Genomic DNA, 24910 nt, shown 5'->3' on the forward strand with positions numbered 1-24910 from the left:
CACTCTAAAAAAAACTATTTCACAATTCTCACCAAGTTTTTGGAAATTTTGGTGACTTTTCGAGTATGTGGCGGGGGTCAATTTTTGGCAAACGGGTTCGGTAAGAAAAAAAAGGAGCATAATAAACAAAGCAGAATCAACATAGACGTTTTTGGGTTTACGCTTGAGTGTGTCATTGTGTGTGTTTTCTGTCTTGCTATTCACTGGTCATGTCTGTTTGGGCTTAGCCCCTTCCTTTGAGGCCATTTTTCATGTTGTTTTGAAGCCTCTGTTTCCAAAATCTCCTCTGGATGGGCGTGGCTATTAACCCTCGCCACTGATCCCCCCCCTTCTGATTGTGATAGACGTGTGTCTGCTGGTACATCAAAAATGTCATGCAATAGTGGAAATGTTGCCAGCTAGAACGAGGAAAGGGAAGAGCTTCACAAGATGCATTTCTGTGAAATTGCCACACGTATATGTCAAAAATAACTGATTTTCATTGGAGGGGGTTTTTAGAATACTTAAAAACATGTGGTTTATCATCCAAACTGCTTTATAAGCAATGCCAGTTTGGTTTTCAAGAGTCCTCACTTTACTGTCTCACCGAGAAACACACATGAAAAACTCTTAACAGCTGATTCTAGTGTTCTCCCCATTGATCCGAGCACAGACTTTGACACTTTTTCACTCTATGTACTCGCTAATAAGATCACTCATTCATCTCCTGCATCATTCAGATGTGTTCATGGTCGCACTCAGTTTGTTCACTAAATCCTTTTTCTTTTTATTCACTTCCTGTGACCTCGGGCATGCCCCAGGGTTCTTCCCTGGAGCCGATGCTTTTTTGTCGTTTATATTCTACCCTTGGCTACAATTTGTACCCGTGTGACATTTTTATTGGAATGTGAGAAGCACCTTCACCTGGCTCACCTCTGCACACACTAATTCACTGTCACTTTCAAACAAAAGCCTTAAATTAAGTAATGACAAAACTAAAATGTCACTTTTTAGCACCAAATCCACTTCGACCAAAACTCTGAGTGTGTTATTTATTTATCCTTCTCATCCTCACCTGGTGTTAAGAGTCTGTGTGTCACCTCACACCCATCTCTCGTCACCTCTCAACTTGACTACTGTGACTCTAGTGTTTTGGTGTCCTCCAGAAAACCCTCCACACACTTTAACCTGTGCAAAACTCTGCAACGAGGGTCATAACAGGAGCTCACATCACACCTGTTCTGCACTGCCTTCCAGATCTCTTAAATACGTCTGATGCAAGATGTTGTAGTTTACCTACAAGGCTATTTACAACCTCACACCTCACTTGACCTGCTCCACACTCAAATCCTCTTACTGTCTATACCTCACTATGTGAGCGGTTTCTGACTGAAAGTCACTCCCCTTTAACATGTATGTTATGACCTTGTGCTGAATGGCTGTGTTTCTGGTTCCTGCCCTGTTTCTCCTCCTCCTACATAGGTTCAGGTATTTGGAAATTAGGTGATGATATAAAAGACCCATCTTAGGAGCTCTTAAAGGAGAATTCATCCTCTGGGTTTTTCCTGTCACAGCCAGATCGTCTGCTGCAGCTCTAGGGTCCTCACCTCACCTTACCCCCTGCAGGGATTCATCTGTTTGGTTCCCTTTGTTTTATCCTTTTATAAACATACATTTCAGTCCCAGACACATATTTAACATCACATCTACATACTTTGTTTGTTCAGTTTCGTCTTCCCTTTTATTTGTTGCGATCTAGAGCCAGTCGTAACAAGTTGGGGGCTTGTCCGGGATATGACTAGCTATAGACACAGCCATAAGGCCCAAGGCTGTAACAATGTATGACGTATTTTAATTGTTGCACTTATAGCACAGGGGTGTTCAAGCTATTCCAAAGATGCCCAGCCATTCAGCCTGCGTTCTTTGAACCCTTATAATATTAAAACCAAATGAACTTTTTAAAATAAAACATGTATTGCAATGGAACTCTTAATTAAAAAAAAGAAAAAAAAAACAGAACTATATCTAGATACATGTTTGCCATTTCATATTTGAAGAACAGAAATACATCTTTAATATCAAAAATCTTTTGTCAACATTAATTCTGGATTCACGTGAAATGCTTTCACAAATTACACAGTTATCTTATTCAGAAGGGAGTTTGTTTATAGAAATGTATAAAATATGTCCTTCTCGTTTGGCTCTTAAGGCTCTAAAAACCAAGTAGCCACAGGTTGTTACAGCTTATAACATCATTTCGCCAATCACTGTCAACAAATCACAATTCATAGAAAGATGTGGGGGGAACATATAGTTGATTTTATAACAGGAGCCTATAGGCAAATTCAAGATGGACGACATTAGGTCAATGGGCCAGACTTTGGACATGCCTGCCTGAACGCTTTAGCACCGTAACTGACCATTTACACTATCAATGCAAATCAGCTGATTCTAGTTTTGGGTGATATGGAAAAAAATGTATATCATAATATACATTATTTTATAACACAATACTAGTTTATATCAAGGTTTATTTTCTCTGCTTCAGAATCCGCTGGAAGAAGAGTTACAGTAGTCAAAAATTTGTCAACACTGGCAGTGCAACTCCTTATCTTTTCCTTACCAACCTATCTTTTACAGTCTTTCTCTCCATTATTGGGAAGTTTTTGTTGTAATATTTGTGTTTTCATTATATCTAAAAATGGTGGACGGTTGAGGTTATGAACGACAACCACTGATGTTTACGTGATGCAGAGGTCTGTTATATGTCTTTACTTCAACTAGTTTCTGGATTCTGTGTTGTTGAGGCTCTATCTTTTATTCACCAAGACATTAAGTCTTCTAAACTAGTTTATTTACAGGAAGTTTACTTCCCTTACTTCTCCTGTTAATTTGCACTATTCTTATAGGTCTTAACTCTCGCTCCATCTGTTGCTCTTTCCCTCTTCCAGCATGCGAGCTGATGAACCAGGGGATCCTCGCTCTTGTAACGTCTACAGGATGTGCAGCAGCAAGTGCCCTGCAGTCGCTGACAGATGCAATGCACATCCCTCACCTCTTCATTCAGAGGAAAGGGGACGGCGTACCCCGCACCGCCTGCACCCTCAACCCCAGCCCCGACGGAGAGAGCTACACACTGGCTGCCCGTCCACCTGTTCGGATAAACGACGTCCTGCTCACTCTTGTGTCAGAGCTGCACTGGCAGAAGTTCATCATCTTCTACGAGAGCGACTATGGTAAGTTAAAAGATTTAATTAGGTTCCCCTCATAAAATGACTTTTTTGTTTAGTAACTGCTCCAGAATCATCTCCAAATTCTGCAGGAATTGAGTCATCTAAGAGTCACCTAAACACATACTTAAAAAATAATCCTATTAAACATACAAACAGCCATGAGCACAAATAAACATAAGAAATGTTGAGTTAAAATTTGGTTAAAAAACAAAATCTTGTTTGCGCACTCATCATTAAAAGCTTACCTTTAAGGAGACAAGTCTGAGTTTAATTAGCTCACTTATGGCAGCCTCCTTGTGCATGTGAGGGGTGGGTCCCAGCAGTAATCACACTATTCTCAGATGTTCAGCACTTGTGCTTCATTATTTCTACCATACCATCCCTGTGGAACTAACATTTTTTGACCCACATTTGAGAGGGGAACAATGGCGAGCCAAAAATGATGCAGCGAGTTAAGAAAAAAAAACAAAAAACGCCTCGACGCTGCAGTTGCTCAGATGAACACTGAGTTTTCTCTGTTTACTTCTTGGAAGAGTCCAAAGCAGAAGAGAGATTTACACTAATTGTTGTCTATTATTTTTAATTTGATCACTTGGAACATTTTTTAAACTGTAGTGTGTGCCTTTGCTTAGTGTTCGCTTCTGACAAAAGGATTTTTGTAAAAAAAGAAGTGCAATCTCAATATTTTGATGGATTGATAAGATTCCAGAAGAGAAGAGAAACTTTCCTGCTGTCTGCCGTTTTCTCCATATTTCATTTTCTATTTTTTTTATAGCTTTTCTCACTGAAGTTAGCTCCTTTGGTGAGGCTCATATAAGAGGAGGCATGAATTCTGACTCCTTAAGACCCACTCTGATTAAAAAAACAAAAACATGTTCTTGTGGCCATTTTTATAATGACAGCAGGCCTAAAATTGCATTTCTGACTATTTTTATTGCTCATATCATTGTGAATCAGGAGCAAACGAGAAAAGGTAATTGGAAAATGCTTGTAGGTACGACGTAAAACCTACAACGGCAAGCTACAAACTTCATACGTCTGCATCCACTTGCAGACGGCTAAACCATTTTTGTTTTCCTCATCCGAGCTAGCATCTGTAAGCTAGCAGGAGAGTGTGTAAACAGATGGGTGATGGGAAGTGGGAGCGGGGCTTACTAAATGCCACAACTCAGAGGCAAATGATAATTAACTACTGTCGCTCTGTAGAAACTATGTCCTTAGAAAAGGAAAATGTTTGATTTGTCTAAAAATCGACTCATTTGGCTTATTGTGCTAATAACTGTGTTACTAACACCCTACAAACACATTAGTAACGTTTGTTAATGTGTTAATAAAGCTTGTTAAGGAATCTTGTTATAAAGTGTTACTAAAATCTCAATGAAATGACCACTGGGAACACTTGACAATACAGTTGCAGGAGAAAATATGTGAACCCTTTGGAATTACTTGGTTTTATACATAAACTCAACAAATGATTGTGTTTAATAAAAACAAGAAAACGGAAATTGGTGTAATTTAAGCAGGTAATGTTTTTCTACATTGTTATGATTTAGATTGAGATAAAAAAAAACACATTATGTGTCCATTTCGTACAGAAATCGAGGTTCTCCTAAAGGGTTCACATACTTTCTCTTGCAACTGTAGGTCAAAACTAGCATGAAAAGTTCAAGAAACATTCAAATACAAAAAAAGATTGCAGGATTTATAAACACCAGAGCTTTAATAAATGCATCATATCTCACAGAATAAGTGGTCTGACCTTTAAAACATATTAAACAAAATCAGTACTTATAGATTTCAATAAAACATATTTTTTTTTTCTTTTCATTGACCTACTTTTCAGCTAAATATAAGAAAGGAAGAGAACACAAAAGCAACAAAAGGGTCATGCGGGTTTTATCTCCGGCCTCACTACTGGATGCACGAGGCTATTCAGATCCTGACAATGTGTTTAAAGGGCTATGGAGTGGAATGGCTATTGCACATCACTGACACTCAGTGATCCCTTCACAAACATCCTCCTGCTACATGTTGTCCTTTTGTTGAACTGTGACAACGGCAAAGAAATTATAGAAATTTTCTGCCGTCAGATTATAACTGACTGAAAGAAAAGAAAAAAAACAGTAGTCTACTAATGTGTCGTATAAGTAAATGAAAATTTGACAAAACTAAAATATTTTAGGTGGAACATTTAAGATGATATTCAGTTCATGACAAGTTTCAAACACGCATTACTCCAAATTTCTTTAAACCATTTACAGCAGCTCTAAATGTAGGACAACTAAACACATTTAGAAAAGAATTTAAAGCATGTTTTGACTTGTCTCAGATGTCCCAAACCCGTCAAGCTGTTCTCAGTTTAGCTTGTTTGAATCAGAGTGTGAGAAATGGGAGACAGCTTTGTTAAGACTCAGACATGTGAAATTAAATTTTGAACAATCAAAAACTGAACTAACACCCAGAAAAGATTAGCATATGGGATTGATAGGAATACATACAACATTTATTTGATATCAACTGACTGTGATTCCAAATAAAGAATGTATAATCAATTTGTATATTATCTCAAATACTTGCCAGTATTGGCTGCAGCCTCCCCCTGATGTTCTAAACCAGTGTTTGGCTGCTGTTGTCACTTAATGTCAGCAGACTGTTATTCATGCCTGGTTGCAGTTGGTTAACTTTGCTTTAGCCTTTGTCACAACTCCCATTACTGGTGGATATGGGCAAAAAATGGGCAAACCGGTACAGGGCATGCATGTGGCCCGCAAGAAATATCAAGGTCACAGACAGCTCAGTGAGGGTGTAGAGTGAAATTATTCACTTTTTCTATGGGCATACTGTATGTGACGGCTCATAGCAAACACTATGCAACATGTAAGTAGACTGAAGTCCAGGTGTAGTAACTTTATTTAAAGTGTCTTCCAGAATTGAAAAGGCAAAGCTATTAACAATACCTAGTCGCAAAAATAGTAACTAGAACAGCAGTTCAGAGTATCTTAGAATCATTGGAGAGGTACTAGAGGACGCCTTTTCCAAGGGAGTCTCTCTTTTGTCAAGTGGTGTTCATTGTTCTTTGAATGCCTTAGTTACATGCACCTGTACAGGATTTTGAACCATACTTTGTGGGTTGTCTAGGCCCATGAAGGGTTGTAGACAGGAGTGGCACCATCTTGTAGATTGCAGATGTGTCTTGCGGTTCCTTTGAAGCTGGTGCGTCTATCTCAAGGGATGTCACGAAAATAGAATTTACAATTGTCATCTGTGCGTTCAATGTATTATGGAGTATTTGTAAGATAATGTAAATTACACACACTGTCATGCACAAATGCTGCATGCACAAGGTGTGCAGGTGATACGTACAGTAAGTGCCGTAGGATCCTCATACAAACTATGCTTTGGTTGTCTAATTTCCTCATTTCTAAAAGTCAGGATGTGTGCAAGGAGCCTCCACTTATTACTTGAACATCAGAAACAAGCCCCTTGTGCAGTCCTTAGGGTTTAGAGAGGTTGTAAAAATGAAAATCCCAACTTCTTCCACCACTTTGTGTTAAGTATTTGCTACAACCTGTCACTTGCAGAATACCTTTAGAAAAAAATAATGTATTAAGTGATCAACAATATAAACAACACAACCGTTTGCGAACCTCCTTCATACCCTGTTCAGGTTTGCCCATTTTTCACTTGTAGACAGGCCATATCCACCCCTAAGGCATAAATTATAACAGTAGAAAGCCAATAAGAATGTTTGCAGAGAACGGATTTACAATTTCCAAGCAAGAGCAGTGGTCAGTTATTGAACTATTTTATCCCTCAAAGTTCACAAATAAAAGCCATTTTAAACTTTAAGGCCACGCTCAAGACCAATAGTATGACTTTAGCTACAGCTCAATGGTCTGATACTTTTCAGTTAGGAAGGGTTAACGGAATCTCTTGATCAAGAGAAAGACCGAAACATCTAGTGTCTGATGGGGGTGAACGTGAGATTCTAGGATTCACTGCTGAACCCTCTGGAGGTGTCTCAGGCCCATCAGCGAAAAAACAAAGATGGAGGGGGCCCACTTAAAAACCCAAAAGAAGCCACCATTTGTTTGCCTGCCACAGTGTCTCATCTGTGTCATTGTATCTACTGAAGGACAACAGACCTAGTCTTACAAACACACACAATTGTCAAATCCTTTATTATATTGGGTGGTTTGTTTGGGTGTATTATTTAAAATGGGGTTTCTTTTACTGACTTGTGTTTGGTTATCTTTCTGATTTTGGTAGGCTTTTGTAGTACCTGACCAAAATTCAGTCAGTAAGTCAAAGTGGAACAACCTAGCCGAGGCGAGGGACCATGTCTTATGTTCATGTTCATTGTGGTTCTGGAGGTCAGGGGCAGCATTACACACATCAGTGTACAGCCTACCGGAAATGATTAGAAAAGGAAGAAGGTTCTGAAGGTCTGTCTCTAGAGTTGGCTTTAAGGGATCTGCTGGTTGCATCCTGTAAAAATAAACTCAACTATTCTCATCCACACAAAACTCTAGAGTTTCTTCTTGTTTTTGTTTTGGATCTATCAGTCGCACTCTGGACACAAGTGTGACATTTGGTCTTAGAAGTCGGATGACGACCCAGAAAACAAGGAGCAAGACTGCCAAATTTGTGACGGAGCCAGAGCCAGTTGAACCTGACAGGGGAGGTAAGACTGGACAACTGACGGTGGGGATGAGGGTCCTTCCTTCCAGCCGCCACGGGCCACATTTTCAGAGCAGGAGATGGTCACACTACTGCAGGAGTTCATCCATGCCCAGAGAGGCAGAGAAAAGACCCTGATTGGAGAGTTCCAAGGTTTGCGGACGGCGATGGAGGCTGGCAGGGGGGTCGCCTTCTCTGGTCAGTGTAGGGATAACTGTCTCTCCTACAGGACTCTCCTTGGGTGGGCCTTCAGCACTGCCGCACCCAGTACGGCAGTCATGGAATTTATAGAATTATATTTTGGAAGCTTAAGTAAAGAGAAAGTTTGGGTTGTCAGTATATGACCACTTGCTAGCACTTTGGATCAGATGGAGGGGAGAAAAAGGATAGTGTGTCGTGTGGATTTGCTGGTAGTATCTGGCCGATGAAGCTGTCAGACCGACTGCCATCTAAAGAAAAGGCAACACTAACTTCTACATGAATAAATATATGTATATTTGTTGACACTAACTAAATGAGCTCATGCAACTCATGCAATGAGATGCAGCAGAGGGACTTTGGGACTACTCTGTCCCTGAGAGTCTGAACATCTGAACCTCCCTTGGATCCCTATTGACTGCTTTTAGTATAAAACATGCAGGCAACAAAGCTCTGTTCAAACAAAACAAGCTTCAGTTAAATACAGGCAACATCTGCACTCGCGTTGCACTGCTACGTCTGCGTGCATTTAATTAAAGGAGTGCACCAGCTAATTGGGATCTTCATCAGAACTATAAGACCTGTTGTATCTGCCTTGAAGCTACACTACATTGACCATTGTGCATACAGATAAAATACGTTTCTGTGTGTTGTAACTTTATTTTTGCCTATTTTTAAGTAAAGAGAGCACTTATGTGTATTGTTCTTGTTTTCTTTGCATAAAACATACATTTTCCGTCAATGTTTTGTTAATTTCATTTTTGACTAAAAGCTTTAAGAGGATTATATTAGTGTAACATCACAAATAAGGACATGTTGAACCAAAACAATGATTAAAACTACAAAACAGCCTAGCAAACTGCTTCTTTGAGTGGCTGCAATAAACCGGGAAGTGTTGCACCATATCAATATAATCCTTCCTTAATTTAATTGTATTGAGACCCTTCTTCCCTTGGCAGGGTTTTTACTCTTAAAGGCATGCATTCCTGATCACATCCAGAAGGAGACTTTAGTATATAGGAAAGGATTAAATTTAATTAACTGAGCAGCACTATTCTAGGATCATATGGTACTTTAACAAACAATAGGTCCATTAAAAAAGATGTCATTTGTTCTCATTCTCTACAGAGCAGCAGTATTATGAAGCTGTTTAAAGAATTAACTATTTCCAAGAACACACTATTGGCTGTGCTATGAGATCTTCTTCAGTGAAGCATGTACATTTTTGAGTAGATACCCTGAACCCCATTGCTGTACTGGTCTGGGTGGGCACTGTGGGTATGTATGAATAGATTCACCACATACTGTTTCTTTACAACATAGCTAAACCTTAAGTTTTGGTTAGAGGTCACTTTTAAAGGTATTCATTCTTTATGGGGACATGGGATGCATGTTTCAGATCCTCCAAGATTTCACGGCAGACATTTATGATTGTTGCAGCCTAAAATGCATCCCCTTCCACCCGCGTGTCCACCTGCGCTCAGGGCAAACCATTATATTTATGTCTATTTCCAAACATGTATGTAATGGCCGATCACGCGCAGCTTGAAGAGAAAAAAAGACTAAAGAGAGTGTATAAAAAAAAAAGAGCATGGCTCCCCAAAGTCAGAAGGGAAATGATCGTGAAGCTACGTCGTTACCCATGACCGCTGTCACTGTAGATTGGTCAAAGTTGCAGTGAAAACGTAAAGTTGAAGAGTGTGCAACGAATTATGGGTTTTGCTTGAATTTGCATTAATAGTTGCGATAGCAGGATCGCAAAATCCTGGAGGGTCTGATGTGGGGTTGGGTTTTTATTGTAAAACCTGTGTTTTGAAATGCAAAGCGCTCCGAGCTGAGCAATAAATGAGAATCGCTTTTTATAAATAAAGTTTGTCTTGATTTGATATTGATGCCACCCTTTCACTTAAAGGTGTCTCTAAACTGGCTCTACCCACAAACTTTGCACCCTTCCTAACTGTAAAACAACAGTAAAGAGTGGCACAAAAGTTACTTACATGAAATTAGCATAAGCATTGTTAAACAGCGCTATAAAAAAAGCCTTTTAAATGCACATAATTAATAGCAAGCAGTAAAATCCAAAGTTCCTCTAGGTTCACTTTAAAAGCATCTCTGTACATCTGGAGTAAATAGGCCATTCTTTTTTTATGTACGCCATTATGTAATGTACAGTAAATTGTGTCTACGGTAAAAAACAATAAACAGAGCTCATCTGCTGCTGCATGTCAGTAGGAAAGGTAGCTGCTGTTACAGCCTGCAGCTGGATTCAGACAGACTGTTACACAACATGTTCAGTATCACATATTTAGTTCACCTTTTTAAAGTAACATTTCCTGTGTGAACTCACAACAAACACCAGTTTCAACACATAAACAACTTTGTTTAGTCAAGTGTTAAATGTTTTACCTTGATTTCATTTAACTTGTGAATAGGTTTTGAACACACTTCACACAGCTGGTATCCTGAAGCATAAGGTTTATTAGTGAAGACAGTTTCTTATAGTCCAAACAATGCAAAAAATAGCACATTATATAAACAATCTTTAAGCTAAAGCTCTGAACATGATTTTTAACTCTGCCGCTAAAAAAAAAAAAAAAAAAGGTTCCGTCCCAGAAGGCAGAAATTGCTTTTCTCATTTGCTGCATCGACAACAAAAAACAAATGTGAAAATATTTTTTTATTGTTTTGTTCTAAGGCTTTGGGAAAATAAAGAATGGAATTACAGTATACTGTTATCTCCAAGCAGTGCGATAATGACTTCCAAAGATTTTTTTTTTATGCTATCGTTAGCTCTCCCTATAAATACCAACTCTGCTTTGTTGATCATCAGCAGAATTCATGGTTAATGCCATTTTGTTACTTTGAGATGAACTTGTTTTAGTTCTTTTCATTATACTCAGGATTACAAATGGATGAAATCATATTCCAGATTTAATTTCTTTGGAAAAACATAAACGTATTGACAGTGTGTGCATATCCAGGGTGCAAAATATCTTCTGACTGCGAAGGTAGAAGTAAAGAGTGCACTTTCACACAAGTTCTACTCTTTTCTGGTGAACACGTTTTAAAAAATTAAAACTATAAAAACCAAAGAAATATTCATTGTCAGTTTTAGAAAAAACAATATATTTAAAAACAGTCCAGCCAAACACTTCCATTGGAAAGGTCAGTTATATGTCTGATTTGTACCAGAAACCACGTACGATTACACAATTACCTAGTTACACACAGAAAAGGTTTTAGCACATAAAAAAAGATGTTTTTCTCCTAATGAATTCATCTAAAAAGTAGATGTGTAATGTGTCTGTTTCAAGCATAATGATAAATAAAGCTAATTAGCTGAGTTATACCATTTATATGTGATGTATATCATTAAAAGTAAGCACTTATCGTTCTAATCAGAGTTTATGCACATAGAAATGTTTTTACAATTACACCTTTTTTTCACAATTTACATATATATGTACATACATATATAGTTAATACCACTTAACACTCAACTTGTCTTTCTTTTTTGCAATTTGTTTCTTTGTTTAAAAAATGCATAGAACTGGAGCAAACCTGCTCACTTAATGTGTTCAGCACCACTCACGGGATTGTCGGCGTTTAAAAGATGTGTCTGTCAAAAGGCATTGTTTTTCTTTTACATCGCCCTCTGTGTGACCCACTCTGTAAATGTTGATGTAGATCCTGTGCACAAAGGTCTAAATTCATGTTAGAGAAGTGCTGACCTCGTGTGGTCTTCCATGTCTTGTAGGGTTGTTTTGCTTAAATGAATGCTGGGACCTGTGAAAGTGTGTAGACACTAGAAAGGGAATCCATGGTGTAGAATACAGTCACATATCCCAAAATGCTACAGTGCAAGTTTTTGAGCAAATTTGGTAGGTGACTACACAGCAGCATTTGTAATCGCCGTGGCAGGAGCATTTATACTAGCCATGCAGAAGTAAAATGATTTTTCTCTAAAAGTGGACATCGGTCAGTGACCAACTCGAGATCGCCTGGTGGCGGTCCAGAGACAGGTGGGGGTGACACCATATTGAGCTGGGCAGCTACAAGTCTGTGTCAGCCGGAATCACCGGCCGGCAGCAGCTCTGATTGGACAATGTGTCTCCAGACGGCAGCCGTCCGTATCAATTGCCCCTGGCTGCCAGCCACCTCGAGATATATATAAAGTAAGTCATTGTGCATACCTGACGGCTACTTGGCTGCCGCCATCTTCATCCATTAATCGATTTTTAAAGAAATTGAGCGGCGACATGAAATCTTAAAGATTCTGCCGATGCCTCCCCATCACACGGTGGCAGATGTATTTGTGACGTAGTCTTAGCTGTAAAAAAAAATGAAAAGAAACACCACCCTGTGGACAGGAGGGATTAAAGTCACACTCCAACTATATTTTTTCTATTGTAAATTTTTTTTTTTCACAGTCGTCTTTTAATTAAGACTATACAGTGTCATGTTTTTAAGTCATATGTTCTGCAGAGAGGCAGGAGCAAAGTAGAAATTCCCTGTTGTGGGTGGGACTGTTAGCCAAATCATTTCCCAGCATTCTTTTGTTTACACTCTCTCCCATTAGCTCTCTCACTATATTGGCCGGGGGCATTTAATCTGTCCCGCCAAACTGGAATAAAGAATTTTGATTACCTGTACTGTTTTATTTTTGTGTAGTTCTGGTGTCTCCCCATAGATGGCTCACTACAAATAAATTCACCTTTGTTCAACGTAGAAAGTTATTCTGCATTCATGTAGTGTTTGAAGATATGTTGTTTTGCCGATATTCATGCTGTCATTTTTTCCGGTTATTCCAATACCACATGAATGCAGCATTTCCCTGAATTTGAGTTTTTCCCTGAAGGGCATCAACACATTGGTTAAAATGGCACTGAAATGAGAACAAAAACCTGAAAAAAGCAAACCAAAAAAAACTCCCAAATTTTATGTTTTAAAGTAATTTTTAATCAAGAATAAGGCTTGTTTTTGTCCAGATCCCGTGATTTTTTTTTTCTTTTACCAAACATCCATTTTCTTGACCGCTTCTTCCCCTTCGGGGTCGCGGGGCGCCGGAGCCTATCCCGGCTACTGAAGGGCGAAGGCGGGGTACACCCTGGACAGGTCGCCAGTCTGTCACAGGGCCTCAATCACACACACATTCACTCTCACATTCACACCTAGGGGCAATTTAGAGTCACCAATTAACCTATGAAGCATGTTTGTGGACGGTGGGAGGAAGCTGGAGTCCCCGGTGAAAACCCACGCATGCACGGGGGAGAACATGCAAACTCCACACAGAAAGGTCCCAGCCGGGAGTCGAACCGGGGCCTTCTCGCTGTGAGGCGAGAGCGCTAACCACTGCGCCACCGTGCAGCCCCTTTTACCAAACATGACTTACCAAAACACACCACTAATCTGCTCCTGGTCTGGTGCTTCTGTCACTTTTAGAACCCTTTGTGCCCCATGAGTAAGTAAGTTTACCCATCCCCCCCACTAGATTATAGCACTTCACAAGCCCAAGCTAACATTAGCGTAGCAGGAAAAAAAAAAAAAANNNNAAAAAAAAAAAAAAACGGTGAGTCATATGCCATATGACAGCTCAGACAAGGAAAATGAAGACGTTACTGGACCTATTTGTCAAAATTGTAGCAGAGAAGGCCGACTTTGGTCCGTCCATGGCAACTGCAAACCCAAGCTTTTTCTAATAGCAGATTTCCATCTGCTTCTCTTCCATTATGATTTGAGTAATACTTGGAAACACAGTTTTAATCTTAAAATCTTAAATATATCTCCTCCATTATGAGAAAAATGCTACAAGAACACGTTAGAGACACCACCTTTATTGGAGTGGGTCTTTAAAAACAAGAGAGGACGCTTGTGTGGAATATAGTCCACAAAAGTGTAGGTTTCCAGTCAAGTGGCTGCTGGCGTTTAGTCTTAAAGTTCGTTGATTCCCTCTAGAAGTACTCATTCACACAGCAAATTGCGGGCAAAAACGTTCATAACCACATCAATGTCACTGGATCCGTCTGATACAACAACCACTCTGCACTCATCTCACCCAGGAATCAACATCTTTGACTTTGAACTCTTTTGGTGGTGCAGAACATTTACTCTATAACACCTGGAAGAAATGCAATCAGAGTCCATTTAAAACCTCCTCCTAATGTGGCTTGGTTCTGTCCTTTTTCACGGTTTAAGCTGTCTAAAATCAATGACTATCCAATTTAAATTTCCTAACAAATAGATTATGGCCGGCAGTCTGAACTGACCCAATGACTTTGGCGACCCCACGACTTTCACTACAGTATCACGGTAAAAGTCGATACCTCCCCCTGATTTAGCGACTTTATGAATTTAAAACTGAGTGGAGCCATCTTTAGCTGTGATTTGAAAAGTCCAGCAGGATTACGCCAAAACAGATTGGTAATCCCATAGGCAATCAGCCCCAACAATAAAACCACTAATAGGGTCAAATGAAAAACTTTGATTATCTCATTACAAAAGGAGTTTTCTACTTTGGCATTTACCACCCACATAAACCATATAACAAACAAAGCATGGATCCTCCCCAATGCTGCAGCAGAATGACTTCTCACATTAAACAGCAGCATAGGTGTGGAGGTCTTATCTTATTACACAAGGACATCTAGATACCAGCGCATCCCGTAAAACGTGTGGACCGCACACATTAGCTGAGGTGAAATCTTACACAAGAAACAAAGCATCTTTTGAAATATGTCTTGAAATTCACAAACAACAAAGACTGCAGGGTTTATAACACTCTAAATTGTTTATTGTTCTTAACATACCTTGAAAAAGGCAGCTAATGAATAAGCGTGGTGATATGCAGGAGGCAATCGACTCAACTAACGCATGCTGGAAAACTCTAATAAGCAGCACACGAAGGGAAGCACAAACCCAGAAAATGTCAAACAATTGTTCATTTCGAGCAACTGTAGGTCTTTCCAAGTTTACCTTGACTCGGTAAGGACTTTAGAGCATCTGCATCCGTCTCTGTCCTCCCTGTGGTGTCTGTCTCTATTTCTGCAGGACAGAATTAGCCTGGCAATAAGCAAAAGATTGATTAAGCAGCTTTTGGTTCCAAGCAGGGAGTGATTCCTGATTCATTAATAACAAACGCAGAGGACTGAATTTAGACAGCTATCTCACACTGGAAGAGTTAAGAAGAACTCTGAAGAAAAGTCATCCAGTGGCTTAATTTCTGTTAATTTCTTAGTAACTCGGATGAATGGATTTTTCCCCCCTTTTAGTGTCAGTTTTCTTGATATTTTCTCTGCAGTTTTTCAGTGCTTTGATCACGTCCATTTGCTGGCTTTCATCTCAGATGGAGACGAAGACAGAGTTGATAATGATGTCATTAACACCTCAATGCATCAGTTGTAAATCTAGAGGGGCTGTGGGCATGATCCTCTGAATATACTAGTTGATTGGCATTATCATTTTCAATTTAAATTTTCACTCAGCCTCCAGTGTCAGTGCCCATTACTCACGCGGCTCTGAGGAACAGCGAGGCTGGACTCCATGCCACAGTCTGCTGTCTGATCACCCTCGGACTGCGATGTGAGATTGTGGTTTCTGACACTGTGAGACTATTGGGATTTTCTGCACCCCGTCTTAGTAGTCTTGAAAGTGTGGCTTTCTTTCCATCTAAAGCACAATTTGTAGCACTTCTGGAGGCAAGAAAAAGGATGATTTCCTTTTCATGAGCTATTAAGCTTTTGTTTCTATTTACATGAGAAAGTTTGCATTTTTTTTCACAGTACAAATAGTAAATGGCGTATAGGTTGTAAGGGTGTACTCAGACTTGACACATTTGGATCGGTTGAAGTGAACCGAGTTTGTTTCCTCCGATAATCTGGAACAAAATTTCAGTCTGAATACACTCTGGTCCTGGAGCAAGAGCCGCTATTTTTCAAGGTGGTTCATTTCCAATCAGACTAAGTTTCGGTTTGCTCTGAAATTGCTCAGTCTGAATAGGCTCCATGCTCAGATTGGAACAATTGGCCCAAAAGAACCACTGTAGCCAGTCGTCACGTGATATAAACAGATTGGGAAAGAAGCAACCGACCAGCTGCAGAGAAACGTAAAGCAATGATTGTCATTTATTTGACAGAATGAAGGGTCCAACTGTTTATTTGTTATAACAGGTATCTTACATGCTTTTCTGCTACTCGTTACGCGGGATGCACCCAGTGCTGCTGTGACACCATCCTAAAAGCTATCTTGTAGTTCCCACTGCAAACCTCTGGTGTGTTTGTTGATGAGAAAGAAAGGGACCAAAAATCTCAATTGAAATTCAGTCCTTTTAATAAAAAGTTGGATCAGAGTCACATAGAGAACTCTGGATCTCCACTATGCAAAGACAAAACCTTGTAAAATGTCCACAAATATAGTTTGCAATGTCCTTGTGTGGCTTCAGACCAATGTTTTTATCAGGACAGAAGACAATCTATAGATATCATAAACACTTATCAGTGAACCTTCATAGTTGTCGTCTCCCTCCCCAAAATAGCATTAAAAAGTGTTGGACCTGACCTCGATAAAGACCTTTAAAACTGATCAGGGGCATATGAAGTTTAGACAAGTGAACTATCCCAACAAGGATGGCAAAACTTAGGACTTCTGTAATTTCTAGTTGATTTCTAGTTGATTTCCCCACCATAGTAATTCCTGGCCAATGACTGAAGAGATATTTAGTCACGTGGTTTTGTTCATAAGGTTTGGTTCGAACATGAAATGTCAGCTTGACAGCAGTCTGAATACAGACCAAACACAAGGTTCAGGACTCAATTCGGACCAAATCAAGAGGACTTGCTCCAGACCAATGGACTTTTCCAGTCTGAATGTACCCTACACTGATGGTGGTATTTCTGCCTTACACTGTCGCCAACCTCACCTGTAGCAATGTCCAAGGACACTTCGACACAGGAATCGAACTTGCAATCCTCCCGATCAGAGGTCGGTGGTGTTAAAATAAATTAAAAACACTAAAAAAAATGTTTTGTGATAACTTGGATAATTCTAAAACAAAAAGAAAACATTAAATTATTTTTTAACTGACTCTTCACATATTTTTCTCGCTCTTATTTTTTATGTACAGCTTACTCCTGTGTTTTTTTGTTTTTTGGGAACAGTTTCCACTTCTTATTGAAACAATTTTAGAAACTCTGCTTATAAGGGGGAAGATTCATTAAAAATTGACCACACTAAATAGATTATGTTGTCCTTACTGTGCATAAAACTGTCGCAGCTCTACCAGACAGAATCCATAACCGTTTTAAAGCCCTCGAAGGCGAGTGAAGCAAAGAGTGGGAAAACACTATGGAAGAAGTGTTTATAAATAAGAGCCTCAAACAGTCATTTGGTGCTAAGTTTTAAAATGGAGAATCTTTAAAAACTGGTCAAGGAAGTGCAGGAACGTTTATGACATCGACTCACAAAATGAATAAATCTGTCATTTCTAAAGGCGGACATTCAAAACAACAAGCTACTGATCACAGGTTATAATAATTACATGACACTATTGTCTTATAGTCACACAAAAGCCTAAACTATTATCTTGAATTCAGATAATTTGATTTAAAAACAAATTAAAAAGAACAGTAAAAAGGAAGTGAAGAGATAAGTACCATAAAACATTAAAACTTTATTATCTAAAACTGTCTGCAAAAGGGCTCAGCACACGAGTAAACAGGTCCAGAAAGCAGACCTTTAAGACCACTTTAATCCTCTTTTCTGCAGGCCTGTCGATGTCTGACACGCCGGCCTTGTGGCTGCTATGGGTGTAGAACACTGACTTTGAAGTTTGATATTTATACAGAAATCCGAACAGCAGTTATTGCATGGATGTTCTCCCTTGGCTCTTCATACAGTAGGATCAGGAAGCTTACTTGTTTGCAATAAAATGTGTCCCTTCATTTTTATGCAAGTTGTGTGAACTTCTAATGCTGCATTCACACCGGATGCAGCAGGGTCATCAGGTTTTAATGTTAAGTCAAAGTAAAGTTGCAGTTTGAGGTCTTGCTGCGTGATTTGGTGTAGTGCAAGAAGGCTTGTCAACCAATCAGGGACTCAGCTTTGGACACGTGATATTTTCAGTAGAAAAATTAATTCAATATGGCTGCTCAAAGCAAGGATTTTCGTCCTGAACTTTTATCCATTTTCCTAACCCTCGGGGGCAGTGCGGTTGCAGGAAACTGTCACACTTACTGTTGGGGGAAGGGCGGGATACACCCTGAACAGATCGCCAGCCTGTAACAGAGCCCATGGAGCTGGGTCGACCGCTACGCTAGCTAGCTGCCTGGCGGATAGCTAGCTAGCAAACTAGCCAGGTCTACTGTTGAGGCTGTGGGTCCCTCAGCAGCCGAACTCGCTCTGCCTCCCCAACCCAATCTCAGTAAAATACGTACATAGTCCACGACTTATAATATACGGCAAAAATGTTTTTTTTTTGCGTGCATATAATACGCACGCTCCTAAACGTGTTAAATGTGTTTTCCACATTTGACACATCCCCTGGTGGAGACGTGAGCATCAGAGATAAATCTCTACAATAGCCTGAAATGCATCTTTATGAATGTTACATTACATTTTTTGTTTCAATTTCATGATATTATTATTTTGATCTGAGGTTGTCAACCTGTGACGCTTTGAAAGCAAAAGTCACCTTTATTTCCATCAACAGAGGGGTCCTAACACGTTTTTCCGTGGTGTTTTGAAGTTAGCATAAAACAATCCGTATTATTTTATTAAAAAATTAACTAAAAATGAAGCCAAAATGAATTGTAAAAACTCCACTTGTGAGAGAAGAACCAATGATTAACTTGAAAACTGTTTGTTCTTCTACAAAGGCAGGGATTTCTCAGAGGTACAGGTTTTTGTCTATTGTATTAAAAGTGCACCACCAGGGGTTAGCAATTTAATTTAGGCGGGGGAAAGTCGTGCACAAGAGAGGGATTTTTCAAAGAAGGTTGCAATAGGACTGTGTGACGCTTCAAAATGATGAATGATTTAATTCCACATTTTGTTCTGCCCTTTAAACAGATTTTTCTGAGGAGAATCCAGCAATAACTGCTAGTATTTATATTACCCAAAGGTTTAATAAAAAGTAAACCAAATGCAATTATTTTTTTTACCTGAACGGATTTCACGTGTAGGCCTAGAGATTAAAAAAAAAAAAAATCCCCAAAAGCTTTCGTTCATCCTTTGTGCATTTGTTCACTTGTGTAGTTTAGTGTGACCCAGCTTATTTTTCTATTTTTTTCTCTTCTAAAGTAGTGTCGCACTCAGTGACTCATCAAACCTTTCCGGATGGAGCAGAAGCAAACACACATACACCCTCATGTCCATTGTGAAAAACAGAAAAAAAAAAGTTCTGGCCCAAGTGATTTTTCTAAGCTCTCATTACCAATGCAGCATGACTTGGCACATGCTGGGCAGCTGCTCCCCCTGTGACTGCTGGGATTGCTGAGCTTATCATGGGCCCTCTGCTGCATATCACCTTTGATTTGTGCTTGTGGTGCAGCGTTTTTAAAGTGCCTTTTTTTTCTTTTTTTTGCTATAGTGAGCTTAGACGCGTTTGCAAAGTTCTCTGGGGGACACCAACACCTGGCTTGAGGTTCATATTTCGTAAACCCTTTAGAAAGCAGAGAGAAGTGCTTGTTGCGTTTTGTCACCCCCTCAGATCAGAAGCAAAGAACAAAACGTGCCTTGAAGCATTTGGTAAAAAGCCTGGAGAAACTGCACGCACATGCTCGTATTTTAAGCACAACCTGTTTACCAACAGTTCAATGCTCCAGGGTTAAAGCACAATACCTGAAAAGTTCTCATCTTTGTTCTTTTTTGTGTTGACATATGTGATCTCTTTTTTTTTTTGTCTTTCTATCAGATATTCGGGGATTGCAAACCTTTATGGACCAGTCATCTCGGCTCGGACTGGATGTTTCTTTGCAGAGGGTGGACCGCAACATCAGCAGAGTTTTTACAGACCTCTTCAACACCATGCGTACCGAGGAGCTCAACCGGTATCGGGACACTTTACGAAGAGCGGTACTGCTCATGAGTCCTCGTGGAGCGCAGGTTTTCATCCACCAGGTACGTCCCAGCCAAAGACTTTCTGTTATTAACTATAAGCACAAGCTAAGAGTAGGACAGACGGCAAACGTTGTTGGAGTAGAACTGATGAATACATCTTCTGTGTTCTGTTATTATATATATAAATCCATTTTTTTTCTCAATCCTTGCCTATAAACTCCTGTCAATAGAGAAAAAAAAAGTTATCTTAGCTCACCTTGAATGGAGAGGTAAAACCTTGGTCATTCACTCATCCATCTGAACAACACATTCACATTGGTTGTATTTTTTTACTCCAAAGATGTCATTTTCAGAATACGAAGAGGTAAAAAAATTAATTCTAAGTCAAAAATCTGATTTGTATTAAAGAACACATTTTGGTAGTTTTACAACATTATTTTAACAAATTCAGGATTCGGGATACGATTCAATATGTGTCCCGATACGATACGTATCGCAATATATCACAAGAGTGTACCAGAACAAATTTTCTCTTTTCTGTACTCATCCCAAGTAAAAACTAAGTAGTACATGTGTCCTAAGAACAAAAATTACTAGGCTGACTGAACATTTAACACAAACTGGTTCTCATGATATCTTGTTGTGGTGTAGAGCTGCTCAGAGGTTTGGTGGGATGTGGTGCCAACTAGCAGTTGAGGATTTTGGTAGAAAACAAAAGTAAGATGCTAATTAAAGAATCAATTTATTAATTTAATATTGTCAGCATTTTAAATCAATACAAAAATATTGTGATATATCACCAAATCAGTTCTTCCCTACACCCTTATTTTTAAGACTTAAAGCTTTAGCTACCATAAACCTGTCTACTCTTTAATCAATGTATTCATGACTCATTACTAGGATTGGAGTATTGGAAATCAATATGACTTTAATTTTCAAAGTAATAGGGTAATAGGAGCGCACAATAGCTGTAAAGTAAAACAAAAAACAAAAAAAACACGAAAAATTCCTTGGGTATCACTGTGTTTTTATGATAGCCACTTGGTTATGTCATGTCAGATGATCAGCTGCGGCGCTTTGGCAGGAGGGAAATGCAGAAAAGGCTGTGAAAACACAAAAGTGAGCCGGGTGCCCCGATCTGCCCAGGAGACACATCACAGTCCGACATTTAATCTTCCTCTCATCTGTCAGTGGCCGCGGAACATCGAAGGTTCCCACAACTTGGATAAAACATTTAGATGTCAAATAAAGCCGCACATAAAAGGTTAATGCAATGTTTGTAGAGAAAGACTTTGTGTCCATTACACAGTCCATTTGACAATAACAAAATTCATGGCCGTGTCATTTCTGGGATGCGGTGTCTTTGTGTGTGTGTGTCTGCTAAACAGTTGTCAGAGGCTGTAACATTTATTTTATCAGGACAGCTAAAACAAACACTAATAGTATGTTTTAACTTCTGTTTAAAATGATGTTGATATAAAACGCAATGTTGTTGCGTTGATGCAGGAGACCAAACTTGATAGTAGAAATTCAAAAGCTTTGCTAAATGGACAAACAAAGGGTTTGTTCAAACTGGAAGCACTGGGTTCCCTTAAAGCGAACTACAGTTTGTTTTCCCCGATAATCCGGAACAAATTTTTAGTCCGAATACACCCGAGCGGACCTTTGGTCCAAGGCCTGGAACTGCTCTCTGACCCAGCCTTTAAGGTGATCTTGGTTCGTTTCCAGTTGGACTGAGCTCTGGTTTTACTCTGAGATTCCTTAGTCTGAATAGTCTCTGTGCTCGGAGTGGAACAACTAGACCCAAAACGCCCACCGTATCTGGGAATTAAACTGTATAGCATAGTAACAACGAGAAACAGCAATGATTACAAGCTCTTTAAAATAACTTTAAACATCATACATGGCAGTGGAATGGACTCCAGCATCTGTATCACTGCTATTCCATGAATATGCATAAAGTTAGCGTGTCTAAGCGCGTGTGGCAGATTTTCGACGTTTTTTACCTGTGATATGGCCGTCAAATCCTGTGGGACCGGGCTTTGAGAATCTATGTGGAAAAATACTTTTGTTTGCCCAGTAGCATTCTTCCACCGTACCAAAATAGCAATAAAAAGTGTTGTACCTGACCTGGATACAGACATTCAAAATTGATCAGCAAAAAATAAAGTTTGAATAAGTGAACTGTCCAAACAAGGATTGCAATGCCCAGTTATTCTTTCTCCTGTAGTTTTACCCCACCCTTGTAATTCCTGACCAATGACCGAAGAGATCTGTGTTTACAAGCATTGGTTTGTTCGGGGCAGAAATATCCAGCTGAAGGTACTCTGAATACAGACCAAATGCAAGGTTGAAGCTGATTTGATGTAATTCAACAGACTTTTCCAGTCTGAACACTCCCTTACAGACATGTCAGAAACAAAAAGTGTTACAAACCAGATGACATTTTCGGAATGAGCCGAAAATGTAAATGCTTAACTAAAAGGAAGACATCTGTGAATAGTTATCAAAAGAAATTAGGTAAGACTATGAGAGGAGGAAATAAAAAATCACAAAACAAAATACTACATGAATCAAGGAAGAAGACCCGGCTGCAGACGGTAGGGCGGTCGACCTCTGATCGGATGATTGCAGGTTTGATTCCTGCCTTTCTCGCCCATGTGTCGATGTCCTTGGGCAAGACACTGAACCCCACTAGGACCACTGTTCGTTAGTGGAGCCGCCATCAGTGTGTGAATTGTGACTGTGAAGTACTTTGGGCCTTCAGGGAATGTAGAAAATCGCTATTCAAGTAAACACCACCAACGTCCAGAATCGGATGTTCTCAACCGTTCCCCCTAAAACCCTATGACCCTCACAATTAGGGTTTATTTTCCTGTTTTAAGCTCTAATTAAACCATTTCCTATTGTTCCGAACACTTTTGGGTTATAGGGTTAGGATCAGTTGTTTAATTTCCGCTTCTGGCCGATGATGTCAGGCGTCTGTGTCTGCAGCCAGGTCTCTCTTAAAACAAAGGACATGCTTGTCACAGTTTCCCTTCCTATTGAATTTAAAGTGGAAATCACACTAGCAAACCTTTTCATATTTCAATAAAGTGACTTTGCACAAACTAAACTTTAAGTGGTGTTTTTCATATTTTCAGAGAACCCAGTAAGAACATTTATCAGCCTTTATTGAGGGATAAATGTCGTGCAAATGGCACAAATCTAAAGCGATTGGGATGTTTTTAAGAACACAAAAACCTCTGAAATTAGATCAGTTTCATTCACGATCATCGGAAAATAAGAGAAACCCACTGGGTTATCCAGTTTTTTTTTTCATTTATGTTTATTGCTTTTTATACAACCGTCCTCCTGGTGGCATGGCCTTTGCGTAAAATTGATTTATGACCACAAAGCACAAACATAGGAACGGTTAAACTTTCATCAATACGGACTTTGTAATACATCGGAAAAACTTGGACCCTCCGTAGTTCAGTCAATAAGTTCCAATTACAGACAGAAATGAACCTTTGAGCATAATTACTTACTAGGGAGTAACCTGGAAATATTAATATGAAAAAAAGCATGTTTTTATTATTAGGAGTGTTTTCTTCTTGTTTGCCTTCTGTGAAAATCTTCCCATCACTTGTTTTCCACTCAGTCATTTAATCACCTGTTGTAAGCAAATACCATGCAAAAAATAAAGAAAAAAAGAAAAGCCTCCTGTAAGATTAGGTCAAAATCATGACTTGCATTTCAATGAGCTGCTTGTGAATACTCCTCTATTAATCTAAAAGTTAAGTACTGACAAATAAATTAGTGCACAGGTTGTGAATACATCAAGGCTTTTAGGTTTCATTAAAGCCACACTGCTTTGATCTTTTCCTGGGAGCCGCTGAGTTCTCTCGAAGCTCAGTCTGCGGCAGACATCTTTCCTTCACGTTAGTTTGCATTTAATCCAAGACAATTATACTCCCTGTGATCCCTGATACAATAAACATGAGGCATCTTGGGGACTAAGAAATAAGCGCAGCTTCTCATTCAGCACAAGCCCGAAATGCTCCTGTGAATATCTTAATATATTATAAGTGGTGGAGATTTATAAAATCATCAAAGCTTCATTAATGCCTTGGTAACTGTTGTCACAGATTGTACTCACTTTGCATCAGACATGTGAGGGGAATGAAATGTAAATATGCTCGTGTCTGAGTGGAAAATATGATGACGCCTCAAATGTGCTGTAATTATAAGTACCAATTTCCATGTATGAATATATTGGAGGACATAAAGTAACAACTAGATCTAAGGCATTACCGGCGATAATGCTAGTGTGAATGCTGTAAGTTGGATGTGGCTGCTGAAGATGCTAGAGCTGATAGCTAAAAATGTTGGAACTGATAGCTGAAATGCTGAAGCTAATATGCTAAAATATTAGCTAAATGCCAAATTAGCAAAAAAGAGGGTAAAAAAAGTACAATTTGGCCAAAACAGCTAAAAACATGCTAAAATATTAGCTAAACTCCATATTAGCCTAAAAACTGGGGAAAATGTCTAAATTAGCCAAAGACAGCTAGCCAGCTAGCATGTCTGTTCCTAAGAAAATTTATTTCATAAAGTAACAACTATATATGGCATTACCTGCGATAATGCTAGCGTGAATGCTGTAATTTGAATGTGGCTGCTGAAGATGCTAAAGCTGTTAGCAAAAAATGTTTGAACTGATTGCTAAAAAGGCTGAAGCTTATAGCTAAAAATGCTGAAGCTGAGCGCTTGCTAAAATATTAGCT

The 24910-nt window shown here is 39.3% G+C and overlaps 1 protein-coding gene across 8 annotated transcripts in view; it reads left to right on the top strand.

Annotated features, from left to right (window-relative positions):
* Positions 1–24910, top strand: part of grid1a (glutamate receptor, ionotropic, delta 1a) — a 395293-nt gene that overhangs the window by 257635 nt on the left and 112748 nt on the right. For all 8 annotated transcript variants that reach the window (XM_036215433.1, XM_036215430.1, XM_036215429.1 and 5 more), the window contains 2 exons: positions 2931–3215; positions 19996–20201. In XM_036215433.1, coding sequence (XP_036071326.1) covers positions 2931–3215; positions 19996–20201 — 491 coding nt within the window. The remainder of the gene's footprint in view (positions 1–2930; positions 3216–19995; positions 20202–24910) is intronic.

The sequence above is a fragment of the Oryzias melastigma genome, linkage group LG15 (assembly GCF_002922805.2).
Source record: "Oryzias melastigma strain HK-1 linkage group LG15, ASM292280v2, whole genome shotgun sequence".
Lineage (NCBI taxonomy): Eukaryota > Metazoa > Chordata > Actinopteri > Beloniformes > Adrianichthyidae > Oryzias > Oryzias melastigma.